General features: G+C 31.5%; 3 protein-coding genes across 6 annotated transcripts; 2 read left to right on the top strand and 1 right to left on the bottom strand.

The window, feature by feature from the left end:
- Positions 1-2520: 2520 nt before the first annotated feature.
- LOC8275188 (U-box domain-containing protein 17) lies at positions 2521-5372 on the top strand. The gene has a single exon (XM_002522220.4). The coding sequence runs from the start codon at positions 3053-3055 to the stop codon at positions 5210-5212; it is 2160 nt and encodes a 719-aa protein (XP_002522266.1). The 5' UTR covers positions 2521-3052; the 3' UTR covers positions 5213-5372.
- A 5452-nt stretch (positions 5373-10824) lies between these two features.
- LOC8275190 lies at positions 10825-19134 on the bottom strand. Of its 4 annotated transcripts, none has more exons than XR_003079500.2 (5): positions 18587-19134; positions 17757-18379; positions 16990-17505; positions 16695-16891; positions 10825-10994 (listed from the first exon to the last, which is right to left on the bottom strand). XR_003079500.2 is itself a non-coding variant. In XM_002522222.3 (4 exons), the coding sequence occupies exons 1-4, from the start codon at positions 18837-18839 to the stop codon at positions 16763-16765; spliced, it is 1521 nt and encodes a 506-aa protein (XP_002522268.1). In that variant the 5' UTR covers positions 18840-19134; the 3' UTR covers positions 16532-16762. The 4 variants fall into 4 exon arrangements, 1 of the variants encoding a protein (XP_002522268.1); XR_001535427.3 differs by lacking the exon at positions 10825-10994 and adding an exon at positions 13011-13509; XR_007216099.1 differs by lacking the exon at positions 10825-10994 and adding an exon at positions 13011-13509 and having other exon boundaries at positions 17757-18357; positions 18587-18686.
- LOC8275189 (G-type lectin S-receptor-like serine/threonine-protein kinase SD2-5) lies at positions 11316-12882 on the top strand. Its single transcript, XM_002522221.4, has one exon. The coding sequence runs from the start codon at positions 11504-11506 to the stop codon at positions 12755-12757; it is 1254 nt and encodes a 417-aa protein (XP_002522267.4). The 5' UTR covers positions 11316-11503; the 3' UTR covers positions 12758-12882.
- Positions 19135-19854: the final 720 nt, after the last annotated feature.

Genomic DNA, 19854 nt, shown 5'->3' with positions numbered 1-19854 from the left:
GGTTATTACTGTTGTTGTCACTGTAGTAGTGTTCTCATTGATTTTGTATTTTCTTTTCATCAAATAATTAAAAGCACACATAAATATAGAAAAAGAATTAGGTAATATTATGTATCTCGTTAGAGGCCGATAGTGACAAATGTGAAATTAGGAAAATGATTTACTTTAGTAAGGATGTAAAATGGTTTCTCGTATTGAAGGAGTTAGAATCCGGTGCTACAGGGTACTAATTCCAAATTAGAAAGAGATTGGACAAAAAAAGAAAAAAAGGAAACATGACCCTATTATAATGATTATCGTTTGCAAACTCTCCATTAACTGCCCTTTATATGCTATCATAACATCTTTTGACATTCACCCCTTTTATTAAGTCAACAACATATTCATCAAGTAATACAAATTTACAAATTATTTAGAATATATATGATGTTTTTCATTTTTTTAATAAAATATAAAAAAGAAAGATATGTTTTATTAATACAATACACTCTTTTATAGCTATTATATTTGGTAGATAAAATATTATTTAAATATTTATTTATTGAATTTATAAAAGAATAAAAATTATAAAATAACATAAGCTTAATGTATCCAAAGTAGACTATTTATAAATTCAAAATTATAATCTTTATATAAAAAAAATATTTTCAATTATGAAAATATAAATTAGATATTTAGTTTTCAATAAAAAGAATGGTTTCCATAAAAAAACGTTCTAAAATAATTTTGTGTTGATTGACATTTTTTAATTATTGGCATATATATAAAAAAATGTATTTGATAATTTTAAATTTATCACCGATTATAAATATTAAGAAATAATTACTAGTAAAATAGTTTATCAAAACATCTTTAGAAATTTATTTCAGTTGCAAATAATTTTTTATATGTTTTGTGTTAAATAGCACCCGTAGAATTTATTTTAAATAAATATTATATTTGAAATAGTTATAAAAAATATAGAGATAAATATAAAAAAAAAGAAAACGTAATAGTAAAGTTGGAAATAATACTTTAATATTATAAACTTTATTAATTTAATAATAGTAATATCCATTTTAAGAATTTTGCTCATTTTATTAAAATTTATTTTAATTATAATTATTTCAGTTGATTTAGATTAAAATCCTTAATCAGCTATTAATAAAATTGATACAAATTGAACTTATAATGAAAATTATAAGATGGTATCATAATTTAGTATCTTTTAGAATATTTCTGTAATAAGTAACAATTATAAAGAATTTTAAAATTTTGTCAATCATTAATGATAAAGCTATTGATTATTTAATATGGAAAATGAAGTAAGTTTTTTTAAAAATGATCAATTATTACATATTAAAAAATTAAGATTATTTTATTGATCATGAACTGCCAAGAATCACATATTCTTTTCTTTAAAAGGGTTAGGTAGAGACGGGGGTGGTGGTAAATTCCTAAGCAACGGCGAGGTTATGGCCTAACTGATTAGACCCTTAGGCAAAAACCAGAACCAACGGCTGCTTTAATAAGCTGCTCTCTCTGCACCAACCAACTTAATAGGACCCACTTTTCCAAACTCTGCAAACGTGGAGTGCTAGGATTGGGGGTGAAACATTTTTATAGCTACTGGCTGTCACGCAAAGTTGTACCTTTTGCTTTTATAATTTTTGTTCTTGTTTTCTCTTCGTGAAAGTCCAACAATGTGTTGTGTGCCTTGCGTCTCGAGTTTCTTTTTTTCTTTTTTAAAGCGTCAAGTCAACTTATGTTTTTTGGACAATTTTTCTTAAAAAAGTTTGTTTTAGTCAAAGTTAGAAAATTTTGGTACTGACAGCTTGGATAATAAAATTATGCTTGGACTCTTAAAATAATATCTCCGTTAAAGAAACTCTGTACGCGCCCAAATTTCGCGTGGGGTCTAACGTCCCCACGCTCTTTATTTGGTCAACCCCTACAACTAGAAGAGAAGCAGAGGAAAGCAAGTCCTATGCAAAAAAGAAAAAAGAAAAAAAGAAAAAAACTGGCTTTATTTTTGAAATATACAAAAGCAAAAGGCCATGAATCATAGTCATAAGTCATAACCATATTAATTTTTATTTGGTGCAGAAAAAGGCATTTTAACCACAATAACAATAAAGAGTTGAAAAGAAAGAAAAACCAAGTCGGTAGAGAAAGATCCTTGTCTCTGTCTCTAACTGACAAATGACCTCATTGTAAATCCAAAGGCTAATTTAAGACATAAAAAGTGTACCCTTTTTGGATATGTTTACAGCAATATAGAGGTAATATGATAGCTATATACAGCTTATATGTTCCAAGTACACATAATCTCTTGCTAATTGTGCTTATCTTAAGTAAGAATTATCTAAAATTTCATGGTAATCATAAAAACTAAGGTAGATTAATAAGTACTTGTAAATAGAAGAACAGGTAAATGCCAATTTTGGTAATGAAGGGGAGAGTTAAGCTAAAGACCAACTTGTTTGTCTGCATAGGACAGGGAGGAGGTGGAATACAATACTTTGTGATAAATACTCTGCATCTATATACTGTAGAGCAGAAGAAAGAAGAAGAAACGAACGGAACACGAATCTGGATAATTATCAAAGACAAACCATACATGTCCTTTTCACCAAAACTGCATTGAATTTTCCATTCTAGAGAGAGAAACCAAAAGAAAAAAAATTATTAAAAACAAAACCAAAAGCCATAGGAAATTCAGTCCCTTTTTCTCTTCCCTTCCCTTCCCTTCCCTTCATTTCTTGCCTTTCTCTCACTCTCTCAAAAACGCGGATTAGCCAATTCTCTTTTAAAAATTCCCATATTTTCTTTACAAGGATCGAATTCTTTTTCTCTCTTAAAGACTCAAACTAACGATACCCAGAACAGAGAGTAAGCCATTTTTTTCTTCCCCTCTTGTTCTTTCTCTTATTTCTTTTTTTTCATTTCAACAGAAGTAGACAAAGAAGGAGACTTTGGAGCTGCAAAGATCTTGATTTTGCTGAAAAAGTAAATAGAATTAACAAAAGGGTTGTTGTTGCTTCAATAGAATCCCTACAATTAGATCTAAAATATGGCGTCAGCGGCTATATTTTCGTCTCTACGACGTCGAAGATCGCCGTCGTTAGAGGCTTTCTTGGCTCCGGTTGATTTAACCGATGTCGCTCTTGTACAGACTCTTGTGTCGGTGTCAACCGAGTTGGTCGCTTGTTTCTCGGGAAAATCTATGTTCTTCCAGAGAAAGAATTCTCGGTCTTTGATTAGAAAGATTGAATTTTTCGTTGTTTTGTTGGAGTATTTGACGGAGTCTGGGATTGGTTCTTCTACTAAGTTGTCTTCAACAGGGATTGTTTGTTTTAAAGAACTTTATTTGCTTTTGTACCGGTCAAAAATATTGCTTGATTATTGTACACAATCTAGTAAGTTGTGGTTATTGCTTCAAAACCAGTCGATTTCAGGCCATTTTCATGATCTGAATCAAGAAATTTCTACCCTTTTGGATGTATTTCCGTTAAATGATATTGAATTAAGTGAGGATGTTCGCGAACAGATTGAGCTCATGCAAAAACAAGCAAGGAAAGCTAGGTTATATATTGATGAGAAAGATGAGGCTTTGAGGGTTAAGTTGTTTTCATTTCTTGATGAATTTGAGAATGGGAGGATTCCTAATTTGGTGGATTTAAGGTTGTTCTTTGTGGATAGTTTGGGGATTGGGGATGCCAAGAGTTGTAGAGCGGAGATTGAGTTCTTGGAGGAGCAAATTGTTAATCATGAGGGAGATATTGAACCAACGGCTTCGGTGCTTAATGGGCTTGTTGCAATTACAAGGTACTGCAGGTTTTTGCTTTTTGGGTTTGAGGAAAATGAGGCGGAGTTGCAATTTGGGAATCAGAAGAAGCCGAGAAAAGGGTTGATCACTCAAGAGATTGCTGACACTTTCATCACTGTACCAAAGGATTTTTGTTGCCCAATATCATTAGATTTGATGAAAGATCCAGTGATAATTTCTACCGGACAGACATATGATCGGAGTTCGATATCCAGGTGGGTGGAGGAAGGCCATTGTACTTGCCCAAAGACTGGGCAAATGCTCATTAACACACGGTTTGTTCCAAACCGGGCTCTGAGGAATTTGATTGTACAATGGTGTACTGCTCATGGAATCCCCTATGAACCCCCTGAGAATACAGACTCTTCTGCAGAGGGTTTCGCCGCAGCCTCACCTACCAAAGCTGCAATTGAAGCCAATAGAGCCACTGCGACACTTCTTATTCAACAACTAGCTAATGGATCACAAAATGCAAAGACTACTGCTGCTCGTGAGATCCGATTGTTAGCAAAAACTGGAAAAGAAAACCGTGCTTTTATTGCAGAAGCTGGGGCAATTCCCCATCTCCGCAACCTTCTATCATCCCCAAATCCTGTTGCTCAAGAGAATTCTGTGACAGCAATGCTCAATCTTTCAATCTATGACAAAAACAAAAGCCGTATCATGGATGAAGAAGGGTGTTTGGGATCAATTGTTGAAGTATTGAGGTTTGGGCTCACAACAGAGGCAAGGGAAAATGCAGCAGCAACGTTGTTCAGCCTGTCAGCTGTCCATGATTACAAGAAGAGAATAGCAGATGAGGGAGGGGCAATCGAAGCCCTGGCAGGACTGTTGGGGGTAGGAACATCTCGTGGAAAGAAGGATGCTGTGACGGCTTTATTTAATCTGTCAACTCACACAGAGAATTGTGCGAGAATGATCAAGGCAGGGGCTGTTACAGCGCTAGTGGGGGCTTTGGGAAATGAAGGAGTCGCAGAGGAAGCAGCAGGTGCATTGGCATTAATAGTTAGGCAGCCAGTTGGGGCTGAAGCAGTGGGTAGCGAGGAGATGGCTGTGGCAGGACTAATAGGAATGATGCGGTGTGGGAGTCCAAGAGGGAAAGAAAATGCCGTTGCAGCATTGCTTGAGTTGTGCAGGAGTGGTGGGGCAGCTGCAACTGAGAGAGTGCTCAGGGCACCAACATTGGCTGGTTTGATTCAGACTCTGCTATTTACTGGTACAAAACGGGCAAGAAGAAAGGCGGCATCACTGGCTAGAGTGTTTCAACGGCGTGAGAATCATGCCTTACATTTTGGTGGACTGGGTGCTGGATATGCATTCGCCGGCAACTCTGCTACAACTCGAGATACAAGCTTCGTAGGAGACGTCTCAGTGCCCATGTCTATATCGGTACCCGTTTTGTAGTGGTAACAAACAGATTTCTGTTTGTCCACCAATACCATGCTTATATGTGTTCCCCCTTATTTTTTGGTTGGTAATATTTACAAATTCTTTCATTGAAAATTTAGCTGATAAAAGAGAGAATATTTTACAGAAATACGACATCTCATGTCTTTCAAAAGAATTATTGTGCTGTTAGTTTGTATACATGTAACATTCAGTTATTTAGATCTGGCACTACTGAATATATCAGGCAATATACAACACCTGAATGAATGGAAATTATCCACACCATTATTATACGAGTTAAAACTCTTTTTTAGGTACATACCAGCGAACATATCATATACAGCTATACTTCTTTTCATCAAGTCTTTGCATGAAACATGCTGCAGGTTGATGCTGTTGGTTTCTGATTATTTATATGATATAGTAAGTGGCATGATAAGCTACTAGTTGATGAGTTTCTCCTCATGCCTTATCATAAGCAGGACTAAGATAAGATTGATGAAGGGAATTCAAAGCATAACATCAGCACAATCTGTTCCTCATCTAATAAATGAATATCAGACTATATTCTACCTGTTTTAGCTCGCATGTAAGAGGAAATAGGCATATATCAAATTCAGAGGGTCAAAAAGAGTGTAAAATGAGCATTTCTGTTCTAAAAGTTTACAGAACAAGGCATCTCTTGTTTTGTGGAAACTTTACTTTATGGGGATTCTCTAGTAAAGAAAACAAAGATAAATGCAGGAATAGAATTTTCTGGAGATGGAAGTGATGGAGGTCTCTCTTAAGTGATGTAAGATTGACCAACTTTTAGAGATTTTATTTTTCATTCAGATAAATGAGTGCAACAAGAAATTTAGTATGATAAGGTGACACCACTCATTTTGCCATATTAGATTCCTACCACTAATGAAGGTAAAGTGCCGATACATAATGCTGATGTCCATAATCTTCACTTAGAAATCAAGAATATGAGTGACATGGTAACCCACACCTTGTCTCCCTTTTATAGTGAATGGACAAGACAAAGATAGAGCAGAATCTTCTTGTAATTGAGAGTTTTGGTAATGGTGTGCTGAGGTGAGGTGGAGTGGAGTGGAGTGGGGTACGCCCACAACTGAAGCACCCAAATTGGATCCACAAATGGGCGATTTACCAAGGAAATGATTTGTCTTTGTGTGGCAAAATTTAAGATTACATGTGTGGGGGGGAATAGTTGCACTCATGGCCTCACCTTTAAGTTTAGATCTCGGTATTGTTACCATTACTCTATTAGAACATCAGTCGTTGATGCTTGTAAAAGTTATTCATTAATTTTGTATTGAAAGAATTCCTCAGCTTAATACTGAATAATTGGAGTCAAAGGAGAGGGCAAAAAAAAAAAAGAAAAAGAAAAAAGAAATACATACATATATAAAAGAGTATCTTACTGTTAATTTTTCTCAGGGCTTTTCATTGGGAAAGGAATGAAATTAGTTCTTGGATAATCCATTCTCTTGGTATGGGAATTCTTGATAAACAAAAAGAAGTTAATATATATTATAAATTAATATTATAAGCTCCCTTAATAATCATTGTGAGTTTTTCGTTATTAATTAAAACAATAAAAGATAAAACCTATAAACTCATACATTATTAAAACAAAAACTATTATAAAATAATAACGCAAGTACAAATATGAATCTTTTTAAAATGTTTAAATATCATTCAATAATATGATTCTTTTAGACACTTATATTGTATTAAAAGTAAATTTGTATTCTGATTTGATAAATACTTGATTTAGGCCGATTTTGATATTATTATAGATTTAAGCCATAATATCACCATTCCTTATGCTTAGAAGTTAGAACAACATTCAGGATTGGGCCATATGACCATTAGATTATAGTTTAGTATCTTCAAGTTATGAGAAAATCTCATCGGTTAGTCATTTTTTTTAAATAATTATAATTTTTTTTTTATTTTTTTAATTATTCATTGCTATTTTTTAAAAATATATATTTTTATTTTCTTTTTTATATTTTTTAATAAATTTTGGTCAAACGGAAATCTCAGATGTTATCATAACTAAATTAAATTTTTTTAAGAGCGTGGTGTTTATTTCAATGTCGAATTTGAAAAATGAGACTGGCAGGTGGTTGAATGGACAACGACAACGAGAGAGGAATAAATATTGAACCCTTGCATTATCGATTTGCAGATCTAGACCTCTTCTGACGAAACAAAAGGTGAAAAAGAATTGCAATATCTGAAGAACTTTTATAATCGGAGTTGAAAGGTTAAAATAGTCAAACCAGAAAAAAAAAAAAAAGAGAGAAAAATGACAACATGAGATAGAAAATCGAAGAGAGAAAAAAAAAGTTATATACAAAGATAAAGATGAAGTTTCTACGTAAAATGAAAATTAGTTTTAAATACTTTATAGATACATACCGTATATCATATTTTAGTAAACATATACTTTTTGTTGTTAAACGTTCTTTGAGTGGAATTTTGTCTTGATTTAAAAAATTTCAGATGCTTTACAAATATCAATCATGTATCATGTTTTAATAAACATATATCTTTTGTTGTTGAACTTTTTTTAATTTTATTCTATTTTATTTTTAAAAAAATTTAAGATACATAAAGTATACTATTATTTAACAAACATATACTATTTACTATTCGAATTTTTTTGAATTTACATTTTGCTTTATTTGAAAGGGATTGAAATATGGGATATATATTTAGTGTATACTATTTTCTGTTAAATATATATCTTTTGCTTTTTTTTTTATGTTTTATATGTTCTTTTACTTTTTAAAATATTTGCAAATACTATAAAAATTAACTAAATTATTCATTTAAATTTTAATATTAAAAGAAATTGGTATTTCATATTATTAATATTTAAAAATAAATATAACTACAAATGAAGATATATTTTTTTTAGTTTATATGAAAAATACATCAGACATATATATTTTTTAATATATATTCAACATATTCTTTCAACTTTGTAATAATTTATCTCCTTTTTCAGATATAATATTCTTAACATCTCCAAATTCATAAATCAACAAAACACTTTTTAGATTTATCTATTTATTTATTCATCACTCATATCATAAAATCAAACAAGATGTAACAATATTTTATAAAATTAATATATTTCAGATTTAGTTTCTGTTAAAAATATATCGAATATATATACAATATCTATTAAAAGTATATCTAATATATATATTTTTTTTCAAATACTAAATTTAATATTTTTGATGTTTTAGGATATCTTTATAAATTAATTTTTATTTAGGTACTTTTATTATCAGCAATCTTTAATAATATTTTTTCTAATTATTTTATATTTTTATAATATTATAGAAAAACTCTTAAGTTTTTCCATGTCAATCCATATAAATTTGAATAATAAGAAAAGTTAATGCAAAACTAAGGATGGCAACCGACGGAGAATTCTTTATTTTCTGATTTCCATGGGATTCTGGCACTTGTACCAATTTGGCAAATGATTTTTTTGATAGTCCTCGATTTAGTCCCTTCTTAAATTTATAAAAATCTAGCTTAGATTTATGCATTTTTGGCTTCTTTAGATCACTTTTAGATAAATATTAATATTTTAAATAATTAATAATTAATAAAAAATAAGTCTTTCTGTTTTACATAATCAAAATAAAGGTGCTATAGTGGTAGAGATAATGGTAAGAGTATTTATTATTTTAATTATATATTAATGTATGAAAATTATAAAATAAATTTTTCAGAAATATTATATTTTTAAAATTATTTCTTATTTATAGAATTCTTATATATATATATATGGAACACAATTTTCAATGAATTGAAATTTATTTTTTAGAAATAAGAATATTTGATAATAATTTCTTGAGATTTTATTATATAAAATATGCATAAATATTAGTATTTATTATTTATTCCAAACATAAATTATATAATTTTAAAATAGAAAATGAGCATTTTTGTATATTTTATAATTTATTTTATTCATATTATATAATTTATATAATATTTTTTTATTAATTCCCACGAGAATTAGGTTTTAGATATTTACATTAGGGTGAGTAGAAATGGCAGCCGGATGAGTGTTTTTGGGCATCCAATCTATAAATACTTTAATGAGATAGATTGGAGTAATAATAAATTGATTTTGAAATGAGTTTAGTATTTAATATTACTACTCGTATCGGATTCGGATTGGTTCAAATTTAAACTCATAGATATTTATTATCTGAATTCGATTATATTAAATTTTATTATATTTTATTTGATTTTTATTATGTAGAATATTATTTGAAAATTTTATTAAATTTATACATGGGTTGTATTAATATATTGAACATTTAATATTGGATATTTAAATTTGATCATTTTATATATTTTTTATTAATATATTTTAAAATTTAATTAAATAAATGAATTTGAAAAATGAATACCAATTAAATTATCCGAATGTTCATATAAATGGGGATTTAAAAGATGGAGTGTCCGCTATCTATTTAAATATTTATAAAATATATTAATTTAAATGAATTTTAATTGGATTATAGTAATATGCATATATTTCTATTTAGATTAGGACTGATTCAGATAATAAAGATAATTTTTTAAACAAATTTGAGATAGATTCGAATGTGTATTTTATTATCGGATTCAAGTTCAAATATCTTTAAATGGACGGATGCTCTATCCATTTTCATTTCTAAGGATAACAGATATACCCTGCATAAAATTTACTAATATGTTCTTTGCGACGAAATTTTACAGCGGAAATTAAGGATTTATTTAGTTGTGAAGAATACTTTATGCTTTCATTTTCTAGTTTTCCATTTCGTTTCTTAATTTTTTTATTTTCCTATTTTTAAACAGAAAAGAACGTGAAAAGAAAGAAAAAAGAAAAAAAGGGAAGAAAATAACATGAGTTTGACTTCAGTCCGTAGATCTAAACCAAGCAATTGTCAATAAATTACGCTGAAATGGAAAACAGCGTGTTTTCACTGTGCTTTATTACTTTATATTTTAAAATGAATTTAAGATGGTTTTCTATTAACAACATAAATATAGAAAAGTTTGAAAATGCGTGAAAAATTATTATTTTTATTTGAAAACAAGTTTTTTTTTACATTAAAAAAAACGATATAGAAAATATGTTTAATTTGTTTTCAAAAGTTTAATTATAATTTTGAAAATATAAAAAATTATTTTCTATTTTTATTTTAAAAATACCACAAGTAAATAAAAAGTTTTATTTTTCATTTTTATTTAATTTTTTTATAAAGAACTGATATAGTTTTTTTCCAAATAAACGTATCTTAAATTTTCTACGATTAAATTTCCATTCTAAATTTCCAATGTCATGAAGGAAAAGTAAAACATGCTGAAGGGGTTGAGATGGCATGCCGATTAGAAGATTGAGATTAGGCTTCGAGGTAGGACCATTGTTGCACATTAGGACAACACAATAGTTTATTTCGACTGTATGGCCTATATACACATTTAACACACGGATTAGATGTCCATTTTTCTCCTTATGTAATTAATTGTCCAGTCCAATTCCGACTAAAATGAAATGAGATGATTATTGTTATATATTGTGGGAGAATATATTCATTTCAGAATAATAATATATTATTGGTTAATACAATCAATAAATGAAACACATAAATTTTTGCACACAAATTGCTCTAACTGACCTGCTCCCTCCTGTAAATCATTGTTCAATGACGGTGATGAAAGCCTGAGGCTTGAGATTTATTTGGCCAATGTTGACAGCGCTCTGTAAGGAAGAAAAGAAAAAGAAACTAGCTCAATTTTGGCAGGCTATTTGCATGTGAAAGTCATGGGACAGGAAATCAAAGGCACAATAACAATTATCTACTACCTATATTTCGATACAATTCTTAGCTTAAAATTCAAATGTCATCTAAAAATAAAAATAACATGAATTAATCGAATCACAAGAATATACGAGAAATAAATGTAATATTTAAAATGATAAAGAATTCTGGTGAGACTGCCAGTATTCTTTTTGGAAAAGTATTCTTAATGTTTGGTAATGTTAATAATTATATTTGTGAAGAAAAAGATAATCTGTTGGGGTACATTGACTTGATGGTTATTGTTCCACGAGGTTACATACTTGCATGTCAACGAAGTCATCTCTATCCATCGGTACCTTGTGTTCCGTGAAGAAGTTTGCAAACTTCATAACCAATTAACCAGTTACCAGTAGCAGTCCCTCCAAAAAACAACAAAACAAAAACCGGTAGTAGTAGAAAAGAAGTTATGGCTTTGTTCTCCTCGCCACTTGTAAGGATTACATGCCTTTTTATTATTGTTCTGTCGATTATGGGAGCCATATCAGTGGTTTTATATCTTTGGGTACCAGGGGTATCGGCTATTGTAGCAGTTGTGGTCGCAGGTGCGGTTGTGATTGTTGTCTACGTATTCATTATGCGCAGTAAGAGAAGGAAAAGAATTGTTAGTGATCAAGAGATAGGGATGGTAGATGAAGGGTTAGAAGATGACTTGAATCAACTATCAGGACTACCCTTGAGATTCACTTACGAACAACTAAGAATCGCAACCAAGAATTTTGAGAAAAAGCTTGGAAATGGTTCTTTTGGGACGGTTTTTGAAGGAGCACAAGAAAATGGGAGAAAAATTGCTGTGAAGCGCTTAGAGGCTTTAGGTCAAGGGAAGAAGGAGTTTCTGGCAGAGGTCAAGACTGTAGGAAGTATCCACCATCTTAATCTGGTTACACTAATCGGATTCTGCGTGGAAAACAGCCACAGGCTGCTGGTGTATGAGTTCATGTCCAATGGATCGTTGGACAAATGGATTTTCTACAAGGATCAACCTCTTCTAGATTGGCAAACTAGAAAAGCAATTATCCTTGGCATAGCAAAAGGGCTAGTATACCTTCATGAAGAGTGTAAATGGAAAATAGTCCACTTAGATATTAAACCCCAAAACATCTTATTAGATGAGAACCTACAAGCAAAAATATCTGATTTTGGCATGTCTACTTTGATTGAGAGAGATCAAAGTCAAGTAGTGACTGCGATCAGAGGAACTTTTGGATATATGGCTCCTGAATTGTTAAATTCCATCATAACAAAGAAGGCAGATGTTTATAGCTTTGGGGTTGTGGTTATGGAAATAGTTTGTGGGAGGAGGAACATAGATAGGTCACTGCCAGAAGAGTGCATGTTTTTGCTACTGATGTTCATGAGAAATGCGAAGGAGGATCAATGGAGTGATATGATTGACAAAAACTGTGAGGACATGCAGTTGCACAGATTAGAAGTTGTGGAGATGATGAAGGTTGCAGTTTGGTGTCTGCAAAATGATTACAAAAGGAGGCCTTCCATGTCAACTGTTGTTAAGGTTTTAAATGGTACCATGAAAGTGGAAGCTGACTTAGACTATAGCATTCACTATCCAGCAACTCCGGCAGCTACCAAGAGGGAGGAGGAGGAGTTGGGATATGCAAGTGCAACTCCATTACTTCCGTGGACTCTATCAGGACCCAGATGAGAATTAAAGAAAGGGCATATTCTTATTTCAATCACCTACTTGTTACTGTTATCTTACATGTTCATATGTTGGTCATCTTCCAAGTTGAAATACTATCAAATAAAATACATTTTCATTTATTTTAATGAATGTTAGATTCGTTTTGAATTAACTCCAAAATCACACGGTGGAAAAACCTTTCTAATTTCTTATATTCAATGGAATTGCTATATTTGCCAAAAAAATTGATAAAATTAAAAATTGATGAGGGGCTTAATTGCACAGTTGAGGGTTGTAGATAGAATTAAGCTAAGGATTTTATGCACATTCATATCCTTCAACTAAATGCTGTTCACGTCGGACCGATATGAAAATATGGATGTTTAATTTCTAGACAACAAGAAGCTGCCAGGCAGTTGTTGATTCTGAATAATAAATGCTTCTTAAAAATTGACACGCAAAGATTATTCCTTTTTTTTTTTTTTTTTTGACCAACAGTGAAAGTGATTCTCTTGTTTGTCTCTCTGATATTTCCTTATTTTCTTTTTATTTTTTTTCGGTACAAGAGAAAGGTTTGGGCCCAAAAAAAAAAACTCAAGTCACAGCATTTCTAAGGCGCCCAAGCAAAGAATTCCTGCAGGAGGGCTATCATAAACCTGAGTACCCAGTGAAATAGAGGCCACTATATGTGCAAGCCAATCTGCACAGATATTTATTTCCCTGAAAACATGGGAACACTTCAGGATCCTTTCTTTATCTAATAGCGCCTTAATCTGCAGAATTAGAGAATGACAGTGGGGTTAGTTAATATTCGATGAGTGCAAACAATTGTTTGCGCTCATTGATCATCAGTCAGACGTAGCTTGAGGTTGATGCAGCAGAAGTTGCTAATGCTATTGCTGGAGATTTTAGGTGAATTTACAATTTCTAGCGGGCTTTGATTGATTGAGTAAGCTATATGGAGACTTTCCTGGAATTGGCTTTATCCTTTGTTAAAGTTGCATTCTTCTTTGATATGATTGACTCTATCGATGATCAACTACTATCATTCAAATTTTGAAGTAAGTTTATTATGAGTATTTTTCAGTATGTTTTTGGTATGTACTTTAACTTTTATCTTTTAAATCTATGATGAAATAAAATATGTTTATTTTTTATTTATTTAGTTTAAATTTTGCCATTATTATTTGTAAATTTCCTTGTTCCTTATCATACTTCTTATGATTTTGAATTTGTGTGCATATAACCCGGAAGAAAAAACTCAAGACATTTTCACACGATAAAAAAAAATATTGAGTTTTACAGTGTGAGGATGCTTTAGTTTTTTTTTTTTACTGTAATAAAGATAGCTAAAAATATAATAAAAGAATATAAATTTATATATAATATTAGTGAAGAATAAAATAGATAAATAAAAAGAACAATATGGAACATATTAAGAGATAAAAATTAAGATATATATATCAAAAAATATTAAAAGCATTCATCCATTTTTCTTTTAGTGTTTTTACAAAGTGGGTTGATTTGTTTATCCATTGAGCGAGAGAGAGTTGTACACACAGGTCTATTTAAACTGCTCTTTGCTGTCCAAACAAACTATCTACCTGCTTAACTGTCTTCTCTAGATCACCCATAATCAAACCCACATGAGAAGACTCTGATGCTACACTAACTCATATATATATATATATATACCAATAAAGGATAAGCTCTTTTGATTTCGGAGAAGAGAGATTGAAGGAGGTCCCTCTGCCCGAAATCTTGTTTAATTTTAAAAGTAAAATCTTTTTACCTGCCTTGTACAATAATGGTCTTTGTGCAGGGGAAATTTGTTTTGACAAATTGAACACGCGGGTGATGAAAGAACATGGGGTACAGAAATCTTGGATTAGATTGAACATCTCCTTTGGGATGCACTTGGATTTACCCAAAAAGATAAACATCAAGCTCTTCTGAGTTTAGACAGGAAGGCTTTGGCTACATTCTATCACGGTACACATCAGTACCAGTGTCTATTGCATTCTCCTCCTAAATATGGGTCAGCAGTGGTGGCATATGTGGAGACCCTTGTATCCCCTAATGGCTACAATTAATTAGTCCACAAATTTTCTAGTTTTAATGTAATTATCATTTCATTTCACCTTAAAGGACCTTTATCAAAGATCAATTCTAAAATTGAAACCACCCATATTACAGTTTGAGCCTCAACTTTTTTTATTATTTCTATAAACCAGACAATCCAGCCATTAAAATTATTACGTCAAAAGACATTAACTCTGTACTTGGTTTTTAAAAGGCAGTAATTCACATAAATTGTTCTATACACCTTCAACTTACATTATGCTTCATTAGAAACATTTAAATTGTTCTTATTTTTCCTCTTTTGTGCTAATAAGTTTTGTTTCACGTTACATTTTAAATTTATGTCATAGTATATATTTTAAATGAATTCATAATGGATTCAAATAATTATATTTTAGAGGGTTGAAATTTGAATACCTTGGATTGGATGAATAGCTTACGGTGGAGATTGTGAAAGAAGGTGGTATTATGGTAATTGTATTGTCTATGGACTGTGGTTGGTTTGGGCAAGTAGACCCAAGTTTGATATTTAAGCCCATTAAAACTGATATGAATTTGGGAATATTATGTAATTTACTTTTTAAAATAAACTCAGAATTGTATTGTTAAAGGTTTATGCTCCTCTTAATGCTACTTCTCAATTCTATTTGACAAAAAATGGAATACAGGATTATGGAAGCTAATCAAACATAGTTAAATTTTTAGAGAAAAGAGTCGGATTATTTGAACTTCGGCGTTCATTGGAGTGAGGTTCAATATTGCCCTCCAACTTATTTCTAGGGCTCAAATGTAATCCATTTTAAACTTTTGGATCAATTTTATACAAAATTTGCTATTTGGCTTAATTAACCTATTTTTATTACAAAATCACAGAGCGGCTTGCACTTCCCTAATAAAACAGTGAAACAAATTAAAAAATTTAAATTGATACTTAATATATTAATTTCTAGAAAATGTCTTCAGCATTTTATATCCTAATCAATATCTCTTCACTGCCTAATCTTTATTTACTTTTCGTTTGCTCACCCAAGTTATTAAATTTATACTAAACTAGTCATTTATCCGCATGTTTCCCGTCCGTTGTAATTATTTTTATTATGAGTAATAATGTAAATTGAGTTTATAAATAATTTTTAATATTTTATAATTATTTATAATAGTTTAAGAAGTAACAATAAATTAGTGTAGTTACATAAGTAACAATAATGTAAGTTGATTTTAGTATTATATAAATTAATACTATAATATAGTTGATAATACTATTTTTTAAGATTAGAAGTTATTGTATAATTAGAAAACTAACTTATTAGTTAATGAAAATATTTAATATATAATTTAAAATATAAATTTTTAGAATTAGAATCATTGTCTAATCAGAAAAGTAATGTTTTTAGCTAATACAATATTAAAAGTATAATTAAAATATTATTTTCTAGGATTAGAACTATTATTTAATTAATAACTTAATAAACAAAGTAATAAAATTACAAATAAACTTAAATTTTATATCTCAAAAATAATTATATATGTCAGAAAGTATTTATGTCTCAAAATTTTATATTTATATTTGCCTAAAGTTGAAAAGGAATAAGTTAAGCCTCATAAGCTAAGGGTCAAACTGAAATTTTCAGGTGTTGGTTTCTAGAAGATGACTAATTAAACTTGATAGTGTATTAGAAGAACCTAAATTTAAATAAAATGTGTTGATGGTTCTTACCTTAAAAATTTGGAACAGTTGGATTGAATGACTCTGCCGATTTGCAGAGTAAAACAAGAAACATGAATATAAACGTTGAACTTGAATTATCATCACAGACAATCTAAAATTGCTCTCTTTTTTCGAAGGTGGAAAAAAGAAAAAGAAAAAATAGCAGACCTTTTGGGTTGAAGCTGATCTATCTTCCTTGAAATTAACCATTATTTGGCTTGAACCACGTCTCTTCGTCATTGCTTAGGTACAAGTACGTCAAAATCACTGACGGTCCATTCCGCAACCTGGTCAGGGGCTTTAAAAATCTCTGTTCCTAAATCAATAGACATCCATTGCCTCCTAGCTGGAGGAGTTTCAGGATCCTGGAAGAATTATGTTGAGATTATATTTAAGCTTTAACAATTTCAAGACCATTCTGTCACCAAAAATGGGATAAAGAAACATGGAGAGAAAAACAAACCTGATAAAAGTAAAGTGAGTGTGACAACCTGCCAACATCAAGCTCCCATGTTCTTGGATCACCAATCCAACCCTCACCTTGTTTAGTTGGATATCCATACTCACCCCAAACAGGATGAGGCAAAATCTGTAATATCTCCTGAGGCTGAGGATTGCTATATGGATCGCACAAACTGTAAGGCACTTCAAGATGTTCTGCATTCCCTGGAGAACAATACAGGTGATAGGCTGCATAAGGAAAGTGAGCAGTGTCGTTGCGATGGACACGTGTTCCATTGGAAAATGTATGGTAAGGTGGGCACACATTAAGGTTACTGGGATGACACCATGAGCTTATATTAGGATTTATAATCATTTCGCTGTATCGAGTAACATCTGAAGTTACATTGCCATCACAAGGTTGTCCATTGTTCTTCCAACAGCTTCCTATGTCCATTAGGTAGAATTGGCTGCTAGGTCCCCCACCTTTGATTATATTCAAAGTGAACCTCACTTTAAAGTTTGGTGATTCTGGTATCTGCATATAGTAGCACATAATGTTAGGTATCTGTAATAATTGCCTGCAAATGTGTTTTTCTTGCAAGAAAGACTTGCTCGAAAGCCAAAATTTAGATAGACTTTGAACTGCCTAAACAAAAACTTGTCATTAAGCATGCTTCCCATTTGAAACAATTTTTTTTTTTTATTTTACTGTTTTTTCAAATTGTATTTGTTAAGACTGTTGAATATTGATCGAGATTAGACAATTGAAAGGAAAGAATTACTCACAATTTTGGACATTCCTCTTGTTGGGTAATGATATCCTCCAGAAAGGCCAAATGTAGCATCTGATCTCAAGTAAAGCATCAACCACGGGTACTTTGTTGAAGTCCTTAAGACATGATGAAATGCCCAACTTCCCTTTCCAAGTTCCTTCTCCCAAGTCACAGAATGATACGAATTATTACCCAGCAATCCTTTTCTCAAGTCGGCATCTAAATCCCATGACCCATAAAACCTACCTTTGAGAGTAGTCCTATTAGGCCCTTTTAATGTAGTATAATCATGATAAATAAATGGTTGGTTCATGCACCCTTGTCCAAAGCAAGGAAAATTAGGATCAGAGCCAAAAGGTCCTACTTTCTGGCCATTTTTCGGACACTTGGCTGCATAAGTATCCATGTTGCCACTTTTAAGCATGATCATCCAAAATTGCCATGGACTTGGAGTATCTTCAACTTGACATTTTGAGCCCAAGTAGAGTTCTTTCTCTGCAGCATAAAGATCTACATCATTAAGTGACTTTGGTTGCAATCCAAGAAAAGGGTCTCCAACACCTAACTTGTTGTCTCTCTCTGTGACTCTGTGCACTAGCATGTATGGCAGCAAACTGCAGAAGGAGCAATTCTTTTCTACAAAAATTAGCAAAGCAAATGAAGGAAAATCTTTTAGTAAGCAATTGTGAGTTCACAGAATCTAAATTCTTGCCGGACAATAACACGATGCTTGGAATTGTTTTCAGTTTCATGTGCACATATCAGCTGAGTTAACCACAAACATGTTTTGTAATTACAGATTGAAAACAAGCAACGAGCAATAACTAAGCCAGAAATCTTTACCTTCTGATTGTTGTGAACCCTTGTAAACGTCAAAGCAATCTGCAGCTCTTGGGCTGCCCATATTAGGGACTTCATCACCAACCTCATTGCATTGGTTCCATGACTCTATTGCCAACCTCAGACTATCTCTTCTCATTCCTGGATCTCCAATTGCTGATATATACTCGTTTGCAGCTCTATAGCACACAGCATTTAAAAGAAAAACCACTGACAGAGCAAGGACAGAACAATTTGCGTTCATTTGCATAACCATCGGTGAACAGAATGCAAAGCCAAGTTTGATGTATATTATATGGATGGACTAATGACTGGATTGAACAGAAATATGGGACTTGAACTGAGTTATTGTCTTTTACTAAAGAAAAAACATTGCTTTGGATTTTAGTCTTAAGCTTCCGGTTGCATGGAACATACTCTTCCTTCTATGCCTTTTCTTTTTCTATTTTTTCCTTCTTTAAGACAAAAAAAGTTTTATTGTTTTTAGGTGCGTAAAATGTAATGCTCTGTGGAGTCAGTCTTGTTATTCTGATATTTTTTTTTTACATGTAACAATAGTTGGGTGCACATTCTGTTTCATTCAAGGCTACTTATGCCTTTCCCAAACCAACTTTCTTACCAGAAAAGAAAAGGACAAGCCATACAGGTGTTAATCAAAGTTGGATTTCATTTTATTATCCTTTTTCTTTTACTATTGAAAAAAAGAAAGATCTTTTGATCTTAACTGTCCAAATATGAGCTTTAAACCACCTGGAATAAAGAAAACAATTCATATAACTGACTCTCACCATTTAAGATCAAGGTTTAGTTGAGAAAATTGAAATGAATATATATTTTTGAATAAGACATCATTTGTTGTTGTTAGGTAAGCATCTGCTGGAACTACCATGCAAGAAAAGTTCCATCAGAAAATTGGAGCAATCAATCACTACACCAGTGGTAAATTTTTAACTTCCGGATTTTCTGTTACAAGAGCTATTCCTCCTGAGAAAAATAATATTAATAATAATAGGTTGCCATTTTAATTTGTGTTATTATGTTCATTGCTAACACTTTCTTCAATATGCCCAGTTCAGGTCCCAACAATCAGAAAACAGAAATGCTGAAAGAATTACCCTGGTAAGGCTTGATTCATGAATGCCAATCAAAACTCGGCAACCTATATCATTGATATTAGCCTTAGCTCGAAGGGTGATCGTGTGCAAATAATTTTAATACTTTCTAGACAAGCACTAGTCGATAATCTGAGCAGACAGCAGGAAACACCCAAT

This window comes from Ricinus communis, chromosome 5 (genome assembly GCF_019578655.1).
Source record: "Ricinus communis isolate WT05 ecotype wild-type chromosome 5, ASM1957865v1, whole genome shotgun sequence".
NCBI lineage: Eukaryota > Viridiplantae > Streptophyta > Magnoliopsida > Malpighiales > Euphorbiaceae > Ricinus > Ricinus communis.
This window is presented reverse-complemented; position numbering and strand designations above follow the sequence as displayed.